The sequence below is a fragment of the Pleurodeles waltl genome, chromosome 5 (genome assembly GCF_031143425.1).
Source record: "Pleurodeles waltl isolate 20211129_DDA chromosome 5, aPleWal1.hap1.20221129, whole genome shotgun sequence".
Lineage (NCBI taxonomy): Eukaryota > Metazoa > Chordata > Amphibia > Caudata > Salamandridae > Pleurodeles > Pleurodeles waltl.
In genome coordinates, this window is record NC_090444.1 from 1,664,731,864 (window position 1) to 1,664,749,050 (window position 17,187).

A 17,187-nucleotide genomic window follows, 5' to 3' on the forward strand; every position below is an offset into this window, starting at 1 on the left:
CGAGGCTCCCCCTGACCGCGACTGCCTGACTCCCAGATCCCAACGCCTGGTAAAGACTCTGCACCCGCAGCCCCCAGGACCTGAAAGATCGGAACTCCAGTGCAGCAGTGACCCCCAGGAGGCTCTCTCCCTTGCCCAGGTGGTGGCTACCCCGAGGAGCCCCTCCCTTGCCTGCATCGCTGAAGAGACCCCTTGGTCTCCCATTGATTTTCATTGGAAACCCGACGTGTGTTTGCATACTGCACCCGGCCGCCCCCGTGCTGCTGAGGGTGTACTTTCTGTGCTAACTTGTGTGTCCCCCCGTGCCCTACAAAACCCCCCTGGTCTGCCCTCCGAAGACGCGGGTACTTACCTGCTGGCAGACTGGAACCGGGGCACCCCCTTCTCCATTGAAGCCTATGCGTTTTGGGCACCACTTCGACCTCTGCACCTGACCGGCCCTGAGCTGCTGGTGTGGTAACTTTGGGGTTGCTCTGAACCCCCAACGGTGGGCTACTTTGGACCCAAACTTGAACCCCGTAGGTGGTTTACTTACCTGCAAGAACTAACAAACTCTTACTCCCCCTAGGAACTGTGAAAATTGCACTGTCTAGTTTTAAAATAGCTATATGTGATTTATGTGAAAAGTATATATGCTATTGTGATTATTCAAAGTTCCTAAAGTACCTACCTGCAATACCTTTCATTTGAAGTATTACATGTAAAATTTGAACCTGTGGTTCTTAAAATAAACTAAGAAAATATATTTTTCTATACAAAAACCTATTGGCCTGGAATTGTCTCTGAGCGTGTGTTCCTCATTTATTGCTTGTGTGTGTACAACACCTTTGATAAGCCTACTGCTCGACCACACTACCACAAAATAGAGCATTAGTATTATCTCTTTTTGCCACTATCTTACCTCTAAGGGGAACCCTTGGACTCTGTGCATACTATTCCTTACTTTGAAATAGTGCATACAGAGCCAACTTCCTACAACAGACATATACCATTTTTGATGGAGAAACGCCTGCTTGCCAAGGTAATGTTAGACTTCGGGGAGAAGGTCCAAAGCTGCCGCCGCTCAATCTCCATGCAAAAGGCTGACGCTGGGCAGGTTTGGATGGAAAACCGCCCCTGCTTCTGCAACAGAAGATCCTCCCGAAGAGGCAGTCTGATCGGAGGATAGATGGCCATGTTCCAGAGCTCGGGATACCATACTCTTCTGGTCTAGTCTGGAGCCACAAGAATGACTTGGGCCTGGTCATTCCTGATCTTTTTGAGAACTCTGGGCAGAAGTGGTATAGGCGTGAAGGTGGCCTGATTTTGACTCGTGCCAAAAAGTGTTGTGAGCGAGTGCCACCTTGGAAACTCCAACGTGCAAAACAGCCGACATTGCACATTCTATGCAGAGGCGAACCGATCTAACCAAGGCTCTCCACACCTCTGAAAGAGACCTTGCGCCACCTCTGGATGGAGACGCCATTCATGATCAACCAGGCATTGAGCTCGCCTGCTATGGTGTTCAGGGAACCCAGCAGATGCTGAACCACCAGGGATTTGCCTTGATGTTCCAGCCATGTCGAGAGGCATGGAGCATCCTGACAAACTACCCACGACCCCACCCCACTTGTCGCAGTACCACATGGCAGGGGTGCTGTCTGGAAACACCTGTACCACTTTCCCTTTGAGAGAGGGAAGGAATGATTTCAACACTAGCCTGATGACCCTGAGCTCTAAAAGAACTGATATGCAGCTCAAACTCTGCCGGAGACCAGACACATCTGATCTCCGACTCTCCCATGTGGCCAGCCTATCCCAGGAGAGATGCATCAGTCACTACTGTCAGATCTGGTTGGGGAAGGGAGAGGGATCTGCCTCTAACCCAATCCCAGTTCGAAAGCCACCACTGCACATCTTCTGAGATCTGGACCATATCTGAGAGATTCCTCTGATGCTGCGCCCACTGGAACCTCAGGGGCCACTGCAGAGCCTACATATGCCATGAGGCCCAGCAGCCTCAGTGTCATTCTCATGAAATCCAACATAGAGGCTGAAACATCCATATCATAGCCTGACTGGACTATCCGCTCCGGAGGAAAGGCCCAAAACTGCACTGTGTCCGGAACAGCTTCGATGAAAGGGACCGTCTGAGAGGGAGCTGTGTGTGATTTTGGCACGTTTATAGTGAACCCCAGCGAAAACATGAGGTCCGTCGTACTCTGGAGGTGGGAGACGAAAGCCTGAGGCGAGACATAAGATAGGGGAAGACTGAAACCCCCCCCCCCCCAACCTGCGCAGGTGAGTTGCAACCACCGCCATCACTTTGGTGAACACCCGAAGAACGCTGGCAAGGCCAAAGCAGAGCGCGGTAAATTGAAAATGCTCATGATTTCTCATGAACTGCCAGTAACTTCTGTGAGCAGGTAGGACAGGAATATGAAAATATGCGTCCTGCAAGTCCAATGTTACCATCCAGTCTCCTGGGTCCAAAGCAGAAAGGGCCTGAGCCAGAGTGATCATTTTGAACTTCTCCTTTTAAGGAGGAGATTGGGTGACCAAAGACCTAGGATAGGGGTGAGGCCCTTGCCCTTCTCGGGCACCAGAAAGTCGCGGAAATAACAACCACTACCTACTTCTGTCACAGGGACCCTCTCTATGGGTCACTTGGCCAAGAGAGCTGTAACCTCCTCGCAGAGAAGTGTCAGGTCATCCTCCTGTATCCGATCATAGGATGGTGGGCATGGATGGATGGGAGGGAGTAGCCCCTCTGAACTATTTGCAAAACCCACCTATCTGATGTAATGGTGTACAAGCGGGGCAGGTAATGATGAATACTGCCTCCGACTGGTCCCTGGTAGGGAAGCATCAGACTAGGAAGGCTTCTGGGGGTAGGCTCAGGGATAGAGGTGGACTAGCTAGACTGCTGGCCTCCTAATCCACGCGGATGCTGGATCCCACATCCCAGGCATGCAGAAGCCGGGCAGCATGCACTGCACGGTGGCTGGCAGGGAACGGATGTGGCTGAGCACCCCTTCCATTACCACGAAAGGGGTGACAAGCAGACTGAGGGAGGCAGCTGAGATGGATGCCATCGAAGGGCATGTAGATCAGTGTGGATTGGACATCCCCTGAAAAGCCAGATGTCCTTAATCAGGCGTGGTGCTTCAAGGCCACCGTCAAAGCAACCGATCTGCCTGGAGAGTTGGTCATATCCAGCCCATATGAATGTGAACTTAGCTGCTTCTCTCCCATCAGCAACAGCTTGGGAGAGAATAGCGCGGGCCTCCTCTGGGACCTGTGGCAGCACTTGTGCGACCATGTCCCATAAAGTATGGGAGTAACATCCCAAAAGGCATGCAGTGTTCATAGACTGCAATGCCAGGTTGGAGGAAAAAAACAGCTTCTTTCAAAGGTGATCCAGCTCTTGGATTCACTATCTGGGTGAGCTGAAGGGAACGTGCTATGAGATGTTGAAGCTTGGTTACCAAGCTCTCGGGAGTAGCGTCAGGAATGCCGGATCTTTAGACGCAAGCCCATGCCGGCGGGCTATTGTCCTGTTGATAGGAGCCTCTGTGCTATGTTTGGACCAGGTCCCCAGCAGGACAACAGTGAGGTCTTCATTAAAGGGAAAAAGGGGTTCCGACGTGGAAGCCCCAGTCTGAAGCACCTCAGTCAGGAGGGCGGCAGGATAGTCCTTCCAGCCACCAACGGCAGCTCGAGGCCCAAGACCTCCGCTGCTCTCCGCACCACCATGGCATAAGATGCCCCCTCCTCCGTAGCCAGGTAGGGGGAGAAAACATACTAGCATCAGGGGAGGTATCCAGACCGCTGCCTTCACCCAGTTGCGGGCGCCCAGTCCATAGGAGTCTTCAAACTGGTATTCTAGAGGGCCCAACAAACACTCCATACTCTCACTAAACGTATACCCATAAGAATAAGGGGTAAGGATCTGACCAAGGGAGCAAGGTCCCCACCGAAGTCGGAATCAGCATTGAGGGATGCTGGTCTGGCTCTGTGTCGGAGTCAGCAATGAGTATGGGATCGACACCACTGCGGGCCCGGGCGGCGTCAGGATTGTCAACCCCTGAACCGTCATCGGGGAAGGTCAACACAGTACAACAGACACTGGAAGGGGCCCCCGGCTGATTCTGTGGGGTCCGAAGGTGTTCCGACGAGGGGAGGATTGGCCAAGGATGAGGCACATAGCCTCGTAAAATTCCTTCAATTGTGCAGGGGTGGCTCCGGCTCCCGGAAACTTGGGGAGGCACAGAGCGAAGATGCTCCTTCTCCTGTGTCGTCCGACCGATGGGGTGAAGTCAAAGAGCACTTGTGCTTCTTCAACTTCATCATGTGTAGGCTCCGTGAGCGGTCTCAGGACCTTCCTCCTAACTGAGCCCGGGAGCAAAGTGGAACTGTGCGCCGGGCCACAAGTAGTTTTAGGGACCTCTCCCTCAAAGCCTTGGGTACATGGCCCGGCACTCGGAGCATGACTTTGGGTCGTGGTCGCACTCCAAGCACCACAGACGCACAATGTGAAGATCCGTCACGGATATCATCCAGTGACAGGAGTCGCAGGGCTTGAAGCCGTCTTCAACGGCGATATCCTGAACGCACCAAGAAGTAAAAAAACATAGACAAAAGGTTGAAAGGCGAGTCAAAAAGCAACTGCAGGGGTAGATCTCGTCAAATCTGCGTGTAGGCTGGCGCGGAAAGAAACCTGTCAGCACGCCAGGTGGAGCCCTTATACAACCTGCGACAACATATCCAGTGACCACTACGCCAACGCCTCACGCAGAGTCGAATGACACCACATAACGGCGCATAGCGGTACTGCTCGAAAAAAAATCTCCAGATACAGACTGACACCCTGGGGTAAATTCTAAAGTAAGGAATCTGCAACTAGAAGTCTCTAGCAGATATACTGTGTAGGAAGCTGGCCTCGGTGTGTGGTGCGTACCTATGTAAGTACACCTTTTACCAGGTCCAGGTATCCCCTCTTAGTGAAGTGTATTCAGTGTCTAGAAGCCAGGCACTCTAGCAGTAGCTGTGGATGAGCAGCCAAGGTTCCTCTAGGAGATATGCAAAGTTCATGCAAAACCACTGTAGTCACACAGCATTTCTACACATGAAAGAAAACACTCAGTTGTACAAAAATAAAGGTACTTTGTTTTTGGGACATATCACCACAAATTAGGCGACCCACCCTTAGGAGGTAATACACTAAATATATACACTAGCATTCAGAAGTAGGCATAGAAAAGGTATGAAAACTGTGCCCACAGTAATAACCAATAGTGACTCTAGGGGGAGCACAAACCACATACTCAAAAAATGGAATGCGAACAAGGTACCCCCTCCTAGGTAATAAAATGTGAGGCTGGGGGTTCTACAGAACCACAACAGTAAGTAACACAGTACGCCCCAGTGACCAGGAATGCAGGAGTAAAATATTGGATTTCCCCCAAACCACCCAAAAGGAAGAAAAGAAGAAAAAGATACCCAGGGAAGACTGCAAGAAAACCAGCGGAGGATTCCTGAAGGAGAAGACCTGTGGAGAGAGGGGACCAAGTCCAAGAGTCACAGTGGAGTACAGAAGGAGAAGAGGAACTAGGCACCCAGCTGTGGATGCAGGAGTTGGTCGATGGTCCTGAAGAACAGGTCAATACTGCAGCGCAGGAGCTGGAGAAGAGTTCCAGATGGATGCAGAAGATGTCCCACGCTGGAAGGATGATTGCAGTTGGGTGTCGGTGCAGGTTATCCACCAACAAGCCTTGACAAAGGCAAACTCACGGTTAGTGGAAAAGAGGTGCTGCCGGGGACCAGCAAGGCCCAGGACTCAACCCAGGAGGATGAGTCACAGGGGACACTCAGTATCGCAGAGAGTCAACAGGAGCAGAGGCAGCCCCCACGGGAGTCCCACAGGACGGGGACAGGTGTTGCAGAAGGAGCCCATGTAGCACTACAAAAGTGGATCCCACGCCACAGGAGAACCACGCAGGATGCTGTGCTTTGCAGGATGGAGTGCTGGGGGCTGGAGCTACACGTCGCCTGAAGATCCCTTGGAGGAGATGCAAACAAGCCTAGGCAGCTGCAACAGACGAGGTGCACAGGGGTACTGTCCTGCGTGGGAGGTGTAGGAAGTTGGCTCTGTATCTACTATCTCAAAGTGAGAGATAGCGTTCAGAGTCCAAGGGTTCCCCTTAGAGGTTGATAGTGGCAAAATTAGATAATACTAATGCTCTCTTTTGCGGTAGAGTGGTCGAGCAGTGAGGCTTATCAAAGGGTAGTGTTAAGCATTTGTTATGCACACACACAGTCAAGAAATGAGGCCCACACTCAATGACTAGCCCCAGGCCAGTGTTTTATATATCCAAAATATACTTTGTTACTTTATTTCTAGAACCAAAAGGATCTTTGTTGCAGGTAATGAAAATGTCACTTACCCAGTGTACATCTGTTCGTGGCATCAGTCGCTGAGATTCACATGTTCTGCAATAGCTCGCCATCTGGTGTTGGGTCGGAGTGTTACAAGTTGTTTTTCTTCGAAGAAGTGTTTTCGAGTCACGGGACCGAGTGACTCCTCCTTCTGTGCTCATTGCGCATGGGCGTCGACTCCATCTTCGATTGTTTTCCCCGCAGAGGGTGAGGTAGGAGTTGTACTATAGTAATAGTGCCCGCGCAATGAAATGTGTAAGTATGTACCTATTAAAGGTTTAAATAATATATATACAAATGTACAAAATTGAAGGTAACTTCTGAACTGCTACAGGCTTCCGGGGAGGTGGGTGGGCACATGTGAATCTCAGCGACTGATGCCACGAACAGATGTACACTGGGTAAGTGACATTTTCAGTTCGATGGCATCTGTCGCTGTAGATACACATGTTCTGCATAGACTAGTAAGCAGTTATTTCCCCATAAGCGGTGGTTTAGCCTGTAGGAGTAGAAGTTGTCTGAAATAGAGTTCTTAATACAGCTTGACCTACTGTAGCTTGTTGTGCCGATAGCACATCTATACAGTAGTGTTTGGTGAATGTGTGAGGCGTAGACCATGTGGCTGCCTTACATATTTCAAGCATTGGGATGTTTCCTAAAAAGGTCATTGAAGCACCTTTTTTCCTTGTTGAATGTGCCCTGGGAGTAATGGGCAGTTGTCTTTTTGCTTTAAGGTAGCAGATTTGGATGCATTTAACTATCCATCTGGCTATACCTTGTTTTGATATTGGGTTACCTGCATGAGGTTTTTGGAATGCAATAAATAGCTGTTTAGTCTTTCTGATGTTCTTTGTTCTGTCAATGTAGTACATTAATGCTCTTTTGACATCTAATGTATGTAGTGCTCTTTCAGCCACAGAATCTGGCTGTGGGAAAAAAACTGGTAGTTCTACCGTTTGATTTAGATGGAACGGTGAAATAACTTTTGGTAAAAATTTAGGATTAGGTCGTAGGACGACCTTATTTTTATGTATTTGTATAAAAGGTTCTTGTGTTGTGAACGCTTGAATTTCACTTACTCTTCTTAGAGATGTAATGGCGATGAGAAAGGCAACTTTCCAGGTTAGGAATTGTATTCCGCAAGAGTGCATGGGTTCGAAAGGTGGGCCCATGAGTCTTGTTAGGACCACGTTTAGGTTCCATGAAGGAACAGGTGGTGTTCTTGGTGGTATAATTCTTTTAAGACCTTCTATGAATGCTTTGATGACTGGTATCCTATACAAGGAAGTTGAATAGGTAGTCTGCAGGTATGCAGATATTGCTGCAAGGTGTATTTTAATAGAAGAGAAGGCTAGCTTTGCTTTTTGTAAATGGAGCAAGTAATTTACTATATGTTTTGGAGTTGCGTGTAGTGGTTGTATCTGATTATGATGGCAGTAACAAACAAATCTTTTCCACTTACTTGCGTAGCAGTGTCTAGTGGATGGCCTTCTGGCCTGCTTTATGACTTCCATACACTCTTGGCTAAGTTGTAAGTGTCCGAATTCTAGGATTTCAGGAGCCAGATTGCTAGATTCAGCGATGCTGGATCTGGGTGTCTGATCTGTTGGTTGTGTTGCGTTAACAGATCTGGTTTGTTGGGCAGTTTGATGTGGGGTACTACAGAGAGATCTAGCAGTGTTGTGTACCAGGGTTGTCTTGCCCACGTTGGTGCTATTAAAATGAGTTTGAGTTTGTTTTGACTCAATTTGTTTACTAGATAAGGAAGGAGAGGGAGAGGAGGAAAAGCGTAAGCAAATATTCCTGACCAGTTCATCCATAGGGCATTGCCTTGGGATTGCTTGTGTGGGTATCTGGACGCGAAGTTTTGGCATTTTGCGTTCTCTTTTGTTGCAAATAAGTCTATTTGAGGTGTTCCCCAGAGTGTGAAGTAGGTGTTTAGAATTTGTGGGTGGATTTCCCATTCGTGGACTTGCTGGTGATCTCGAGAGAGATTGTCTGCCAGTTGATTCTGGATCCCTGGAATAAACTGTGCTATTAGACGAATTTGATGGTGGATTGCCCACTTCCATATGTTTTGAGCTAATAAGCTTAACTGCGTTGAATGTGTTCCTCCTTGTTTGTTTAGATAATACATCGTTGTCATGTTGTCTGTTTTGACAAGGATGTATTTGTGGATTATGATTGGTTGGAAAGCTTTTAGTGCTTGAAAAACTGCTAATAATTCTAGATGATTTATATGCAGTTTTGTTTGATGTATGTTCCATTGTCCTCTTATGTTGTGTTGATTGAGATGTGCTCCCCACCCTGTCATGGAAGCATCTGTTATTACGTACTGTGGCACGGGGTCTTGGAAAGGCCGCCCTTTGTTTAAATTTATACTGTTCCACCATAGAAGCGAGAGGTAAGTTTGGCGGTCTATTAACACCAGATCTAGAAGGTGACCCTGTGCTTGAGACCACTGTGAGGCTAGGCACTTTGGAAGGGCCTCATGTGCAGTCTTGCGTTTGGGACAATGGCTATGCATGAGGACATCATGCCTAGGAGCTGTAGTATTGTTCTTGCTTGTATTGTCTGATTTGGAGACATGTGTTGAATGACTCTGTTGAAATTGTGAATTCTTTGTGGAGTTGGCGTTGCTACTCCTTTTGTCGTGTCTATTATGGCTCCTAGATATTGCTGTACTTTGCTTGGCTGAATGTTGGATTTTGCAAAGTTGACGGTGAACCCTAGTTTGTAGAGGGTTTGCATGACTTGATTTGTGTGGTTTGAGCATTGTGTGAGCGAAGTGGTTTTGATTAGCCAGTCGTCTAGATACGGGAATACATGTATTTGCTGCCTTCTGATGTGTGCAGCGACTACTGCTAGGCATTTTGTGAATACTCTTGGAGCGGTTGTTAAACCAAAAGGCAATACTTTGAATTGGTAATGTATTCCTTTGAATACAAACCTTAGATATTTTCTGTGTGATTGATGTATTGGTATATGGAAATATGCGTCTTTGAGGTCTAGGGTTGTCATGTAGTTGTGTTTTTTGAGCAATGGTAACACTTCTTGTAGTGTGACCATGTGAAAGTGGTCTGATTTGATGAATGTGTTTACTACTCCGAGGTCTAGAATTGGTCTCAGTGTTTTGTCCTTTTTTGGTATCAAAAAGTACAGTGAATAAACTCCTGTGTTTATTTGTGTACTTGGTACTAATTCTATTGCATTTTTTTGCAGTAGTGCTTGAACTTCTATCTCTAGAAGCTGTGAATGGTGTTTTGATACATTTTGTGATTTTGGTGGTATGTCTGGAGGGAATTGCAGGAATTCTATGCAATAACCATGTTGGATAATTGCTAGGACCCATGTGTCTGTAGTTATTTCCTCCCATGCTTCGTAATATTGACTTATCCTTCCCCCCACTGGTGTTGTGTGGGGGGGTGAGTGACGTGTGAGTCACTGCTTGTTGGTAGTGGTTTTGGGGCTTTGAAATCTTCCTCTATTCCTAGGGAATTGCCCTCCTCTATACTGGCCCCGAAAGCCTCCCTTGTACTGTCCCTGGTAGGTGGACGGTGAGGACTGTGAGGTACTAGCTTGTGTGGCCTGACCCCGAAACCCTCCTCTAAAAGGTGTTTTGCGGAAGGTGGTATAAGATCCTCTGCTCTGCGGGGAGTAGAGTGCGCCCATGGCCTTGGCAGTGTCAGTGTCCTTTTTGAGCTTTTCTATGGCTGTGTCGACCTCCGGACCGAACAGAAGTTTTTCGTTTACTGGCATGTTAAGTACTGCCTGCTGAATTTCTGGCTTGAATCCAGACGTTCTGAGCCATGCGTGCCTACGGATGGTAACCAACGTATTAATGGTCCTTGCGGCTGTGTCTGCTGCATCCATAGAGGAGCGTATTTGATTGTTGGAAATGTTTTGACCCTCCTCAACAACCTGTTTTGCTCTTTTTTGTAGATCTTTTGGGAGATGTTCAATGAGATGCTGCATCTCATCCCAGTGGGCTCTGTCGTATCGCGCTAGCAGCGCTTGTGAGTTTGCGATGCGCCACTGGTTTGCTGCTTGGACAGCGACCCTCTTCCCGGCTGCATCGAACTTTCTGCTTTCTTTATCTGGGGGAGGTGCATCCCCAGAAGTGTGTGAATTTGCCCGTTTTCTGGCAGCCCCTACCACCACAGAGTCTGGTGGCAGCTGAGAGGTGATGAATACAGGGTCCGTAGGAGGCGCCTTATACTTTTTGTCCACTCTAGGCGTTACTGCCCTACTTATAACTGGTTCCTTGAAGATCTCCTTTGCATGGCGTAGCATGCCTGGGAGCATAGGCAGGCTTTGGTAGGAGCTGTGGGTGGAGGAGAGGGTGTTAAATAAAAAGTCATCCTCTACTTGTTCAGAGTGTAGTTCCACATTATGGAACTGTGCTGCTCTAGCCACCACTTGTGAATAGGCTGTGCTGTCCTCAGGTGGTGATGGCCTAGTTGGGTATGTGTCTGGGCTGTTATCAGACACTGGTGCATCGTACAAGTCCCACGCGTCTTGATCTTGGTCATCGTGGCTCATGGCGGTGTGAGCTGGCGAATGTGACGGGGTGTAAGTTGGCGAAGCCGGAGTTACAGGTGGAGGCGAGGGAGGAGGTGTTACCTTCTTTGCTGTTTGTTGCTGAGGAGCCTCTAGTGCTATAAACTGAAGTGTTCTCTTTCTTTTGACAGGTGGAAGGGTACTGATCTTCCCTGTCCCCTGCTGAATAAAGATACGCTTTTGCGTGTGATCCACTTCAGTGGATTGCAGTTCCTGTTCGAATCTGTGTTTTTTCATTTGTGAAGACATAGAATGCTCTTCAGTATAGGAGCCTGAAACTGGGTCTGTTGGTGCTTTTTTCGGCTCCGAAAACCCTGTTGTTTGTCTTTTCGGCTCTGAGGTAACCTTCCTCTTCTTTTGTGCCGAAAAATCTTGGCCCCTATGGTCTTCGGCGCCACTGTCTCGGCGTCGATCCGTGTCGACACCGAACTCTCGGTGTCGATGCTTCTCTTTAGCACTCTCTCGGTCCCGAGGAGGCTGCGTGCCGGTGTCTCGACCGGAGTCGGACGATCTCGACACTGAATGGGCCTTTTTCGGTGCCGATTGTTGGTCACCGGTAATTTGGGTTGAGCCATGGCCGGTTGGCAGTGGCGTCCCCTGGGCCTTTTTGCCTTTTTTAAGTTCTGATCTCGACGTCTTACTCACAGTTTTTGTACTGTCGAGTTCGTCGGAGTCTGAATCCTGGATGGAAAAGGATTCCTCCTGTTCCTCTTCTGTCTCGAACTGTCGATGCTCCTTTGGCGTGGACGCCATCTGCAGTCTTCTCGCTCGACGGTCGCGCAGAGTTTTTCAGGACCGGAACGCCCGACAGGCCTCACAGGATTCTTCGCTGTGCTCGGGTGACAGGCACAGGTTACAGACCGAGTGTTGGTCCGTATAAGGATATTTGTTGTGGCATTCAGGGCAGAATCGAAACGGGGTCCGTTCCATCGGCGTTGTTCTCCACGCGGTCGGGCCGACTAGGCCCCGACGGTGTGCCGAAATCTACCCCGAAGGGCACCGAAGCGCTTCGATGTTCAATGCGTCGTCGTGTGTGTTTATCTCGAACCGGATCGCAACGATACCGTCGAAAATCTTCCGTTTTCAGCTATCTTTCCGTTCCGAAACTCGGAGCGACAGGAACACGTCCGAACCCGATGGCGGAAAGAAAACAATCGAAGATGGAGTCGACGCCCATGCGCAATGAGCACAGAAGGAGGAGTCACTCGGTCCCGTGACTCGAAAACACTTCTTCGAAGAAAAACAACTTGTAACACTCCGACCCAACACCAGATGGCGAGCTATTGCAGAACATGTGTATCTACAGCGACAGATGCCATCGAACGCACAGTTTCAAGAATGTATCAATTTCCAAGTATCCAATGCACTTTGTTTAGAATTTACAGGTAGAACAGTTTACAGGTAAGTAATACTTTTCAGTTTTAAAAGTGGATACAGTGCAATTTCATATAGAAAGCAATACAGTCCTAGGTGAGGAAAAGTAACAATACAATTTGCGGGTAAGTACACATACTTATGATCCCAGTCTTCAGGGGTTAAGGTGTCCACAGGACAAAGTTCAGGAAGACACCAAGGGTGCTCCACTAGCAACACGGGGCTGGCCAGGTGCAGAGGTCAAATTGGTGTGGGGCGCCCAATGGAATTCTACGGAGACAGGTGGCGCTCAGAAAGAAACAGCTTGCAAGTAAGTACTTGTGACTTCAGGGCACAGACCTGGGGGGTTTGGATCAGCACTGATGGGCTACAGGTCAGCACCAAACATACACCCCTCAGTGGCATAAGGCAGCCTGGTGAAGGGTGCAAGCACAGTGTCAGGCGCCCAATGCTTTTCAATGAGGGATCCCCATGTGTCACAAAGATGCTGCATGTGTTGTCCAGGGAGTCGAATGAAGGAAATCAGCTACTGGACAGGTAAGTAGAGAGCCCATTGAACGTTGCTGGACAGTCAGTTGGGTTCCCCAAGGCCAGGGGGCTGTGGGTGCAGGGGTACCTTTAGACACTGGGAAATCTTTACCGGAGTCAGTCACGGTCAGAAGGGAGGGGGTGTTTGTGGGGAAGGTGTCCACTGGATTCAGGATGCAGGCAGTGTTGTGTTGGCCAGGAGGGGTCAACCGAGGTTGGAATTGCTTGGACCTTTGGGCTACCTGGGCAAGGGCTGTGGGCATTGGGTGCAGAGTGGACAGGATTTGCAGATCGGGGCAGTTCTGGAGTCCTTCTTGGAGGTGTCTTCGTGGACAGGGCCACTGTCCTTGGAAGATCATGGTCCTTGGGTAGATAGGCAGTCATCTGTGGGTTTCTAGAGGTGGCTGGCCCTGCAGGACGAGTCGTCGTCTTGTAGTAGGAGTCTGGAAGCTGCAGCTCTGGTCTGAAAGGCATGGCTCCAGTCGACATATGACAACACCCCTCTGTGTCGGGGATCAAAACGTGGATGGTTCTGCGGGTGGTTGCTGGGAGCATCAGCATTGGTGCTAGGGGTGGTCAAGGCGGCATGACTGGTGCTGATCCGCATCCATCTGTGGATCTAAGGGGCCCGTCAAGTGCCAGAGCCGTTGGTGTGGATCCAGTAGGGGCCCCTCCCAAACCCGCAGGGCCCAAAGGCACCCCAGAGGGAACGGGACACCAAAATATGAGGCGCATACCCTCATAAGAGTCACTTAATTGGCATGGGTTGCTCCTGGAAACTTGTGTAGGCGCAGAGACGTGCCAGGTTCAAACAGCGAGGACTCGAAGGTCGATGCACCCTTGCCTAGTCAGCCAACGGACGAGGTTAAGTTGAAGAATGCTTCAGACTTTTTCTTGTAGTTGGACATATCTAAATCAAGTGCGACAAGGATCTCGGACTCCACGACCATCCCTGGGACTTTCCTCTTGACCGAGGTCTGGATCATCACAGTGTCGTACATCGAGCCGCCAGGGCCTTACAGTTCAGGTGCAGCACTCAAACTGCCACCAGCGCACTGCGATGGTCCCTATATAGGCACCGTGCACATCACTGATGACGTGGAGGATATCATGCGAAGCCGAATGACACCACCAACTGGCACTCAGTGAAACTGCTCACCCCAAAAAAATCTGGATCCACTCTGACGCCTGGGGGTAATTCTATGATAAGGAATCTGTGGCTGGAAGTCTCTAATAGGTAAATCTTTATTTTTAAATCCTGATTAGGACATTGCTTCCCAATTTGATAGTGATCATATTATGGGGCATAATATACTTACAGTTGAAGTCATCATGGTTCATTAGAACTTAAACTATGGTAGATGTTCAGAAAGTTAAAAAAAAAAAAAAATGTATTCAAAGCCCAATGCCAAGATAGCAGTATAATGCATAGCCTGGGTATCTTGAATGGATTCATGCTGCAAAGTCATGTTTTAGTCAAATGCAATATTAGAGGCTAAAAAGGACTTGAGGTAAAACTGCTAAATGGGGAAACCAAGTTGTCATCTAGGATCAGTCCTGGTAATGATTGCTATTTTTGACATTTTATGAATCTGATAAATTAATATTGGATTTGAAATGGCAATTGCTATGTGGTCTCACAAGGCAACAGAACAAGGTAACAAGCAACAATCTTAAACTGATCAGATTAGAATGAGACCATGTGTAGTATTAGTCAAGTGAGTGGGGCCATCTACCAAGTGTTTTTTTATTTCCTGGGTTTGTCAGGTCTTTGAGATGCAACCACAGATTGTTACCTGCCAGGATTATAGAAGTGTTTTGTTCCACAGAGTAGTCAGAAATAAGAGCAGCAAATTTGGTATTAAATCCTGTATTGTCTGATGATTATTACCTAGCACAGTATTCTTTGTGTCTCAAGCACATTCTACTTTGAGAATTTATACTATAAGTGTTTAATTTGAACAATTTTTTAGTCTTCAGTGATTGTCTACTTTTAAACAGGGTGGCTGCTTCCCCAAGTCATATCTGTCTCACTGAAATGTATTTAAGCATTGATCAATAACAATATCATAGATTTAATTCAAGCATCTTGCACTTGAGAAGATGTTAGGCAACTCATACCTAAGGGTTTAATATTATCAACTTTATTAACATATTTCTGTTTGGGGTGGGACTTCAGATTATTATTTAACAACTAATAAGATTTTTGATAAATGAGCACTTCTAAAATGTAAATTGCTTAGCTACATCATTTTGAATAATTTCTCTTTGGTTACCTTATGCATGATAATCTTTCGTTGAGCAGGTTCAGCCATATCGATCATCTTTTGGACTACGTAGTTTGCATACTGGTCTTTCATCATGGTGTATAAGGCACTGTGAGGGCCATCATTCTGGCAGCAAACCTCATCTATCAGTAAAGCCCTCTCTGCACGAGATGCATGTGTGACACACTTCTCAACAACATTGCTGGGAAAAAATGCAGTAGGAAAATACATTAAACAATGTGAAAAATATGAATGATCAACAAACTAAAACAGTGTATGAAGATAGGTACACTAATACTTTCAGCACAGATGAGTGCTAAACCGAAATACTCAGTGCTTTACCTGCAATTCAGTTATTTTAGATACAATATGTTCAGACAGGTAACTTGTTCAGTAAATTATTTATGAAGCCTAAGGAATTATGACCAAATCCGTGCAACATCTGCATAAAGTAGATTAGGGAAGCGATAGTTGTAAGAGAAAACAGCTTTAAACAGTGACTGTAAAGCCAGGGAAAACACTACTTTCACATTTGGGGACAGTATAAAAAACCTATATTAAATGCCCCACGTTAAAAACAAACCAGATGAAAATATTCATGGGTCATCATCAGGACAGGGGATACCTAAGGAGCATCAGATGCCTGAAAACAATACATGATGATATGAATATAACCAGTTCTGTCAGGACTGTGCATGAAGCATCTGAAATAGCGTATGTTGAAACTTAAAACGTGCATTGTATCGGATTGCAGGGCCAAGGAAAGAAAGTATCACAAGTGGAAGCCATCCAGGAATAAATCCAGAAGGGAAACAAAGCAGCAGCAGACTCAACACACACAGCTATTTAAAGAGAGATGCTTAATTGGGCCTCCTGGATAGCAGGCTAACCAATAGTCCTGGATGCGTGAACTAGGTTCGGACTAAAGTGCCCTGTAGAACGTTTGTGTGTGGTCCATGGCCACAACAGTTCTGGGAAAGTTGCAGACCGAACAAGCAAAAACAGTTAGTGGAAGTGACACAGCCAGAGGCAAAAACTACAAAAGAGAGAATTTATGTAGGGCTGATGGAAGAGTGATGGAAAGGTGGGCCTCGTTCAAAGCCTATGGCAGATGCAGGGATCCTTATGACCATTTCGTTTTTTTGCTTTGCAGAGTTCTAAGTGTCGTCCTGCAGTCACTTCAGATAGCTGTCTTGCAACGCCACTGTGGAAGGAGATTTCACAAATCTATAATTGCTTTTACATCTCACCAGTATTAACTAATTTTCACACAATGTTTTACTGCGTTTAATATAATGAAGCCATATTAGCCTGACATAAGTGATTTCCAGTTTGTATATCTGTGTGGTTGGCATGCTTGATTTAACACATCTTTCCCTCTGTAGTAAAATGTCAACTTTCTGGCATAGTTACCCCCACTGTTTGCCTGATGTCAGAATGTTTGGACTGTAGTTCACAGGGATCCTGCTAACCAGGACATCAGTGACTGTGCTCTCTCTCATAAATTTAGCTGCTGGTAAGTTCTTTCACTCACAATTGGCATACTGGTGTACCCGTGTAAGTCCACCTCTTCCCACCGGGTCCGAAGCGACAGGTACAGATGTGTCCTTTGGCATCGAATTTCTGTGTTCGGGAGCACTCGCGGTTGTGGGGTCCTGTTGTCTGAGGCTACAGGTGTCGTCTGGAAGTCCAGGAGGGGTGAAATCACAGTGGACTTGAGCTCAGGAGAGGTGGGGGACGTAGCTGACACCGGGTGTCCACTTCAACTCAGGCCAGAGGGGACGGGTGCAGTGATTGTTTTAGGTGTCGGGTTTCTCTCACCACAGAAGCTGCGAGAGAGGGGCCTGCATGCAGAGTCCAGGAGGGTTGAAACCCCGATGGACTTGGATTCTGGGGAGCTGGGAAACCTTGTTGGCACCTCGGGTCAGAGATAGCCGCTGCAGTGGTGACTTCAGGTGTTGGGTCTTGGCGGTTCCAGAGGGCTCAGTGTCCTTTCTTTAGAGGTTTTTGGATAACAGGTCCAGTGTTCACAGGAGGTCTT

General features: G+C 47.7%; 1 protein-coding gene across 4 annotated transcripts in view; it reads right to left on the reverse strand.

Moving 5' to 3' along the window:
- PUM2 (pumilio RNA binding family member 2) overlaps positions 1-17,187 on the reverse strand; it is a 783,590-nt gene that overhangs the window by 23,357 nt on the left and 743,046 nt on the right. For all 4 annotated transcript variants that reach the window (XM_069235995.1, XM_069235994.1, XM_069235993.1 and 1 more), the window contains exon 20: positions 15,156-15,348. In XM_069235995.1, the coding sequence (XP_069092096.1) occupies positions 15,156-15,348 (193 nt within the window). The remainder of the gene's footprint in view (positions 1-15,155; positions 15,349-17,187) is intronic.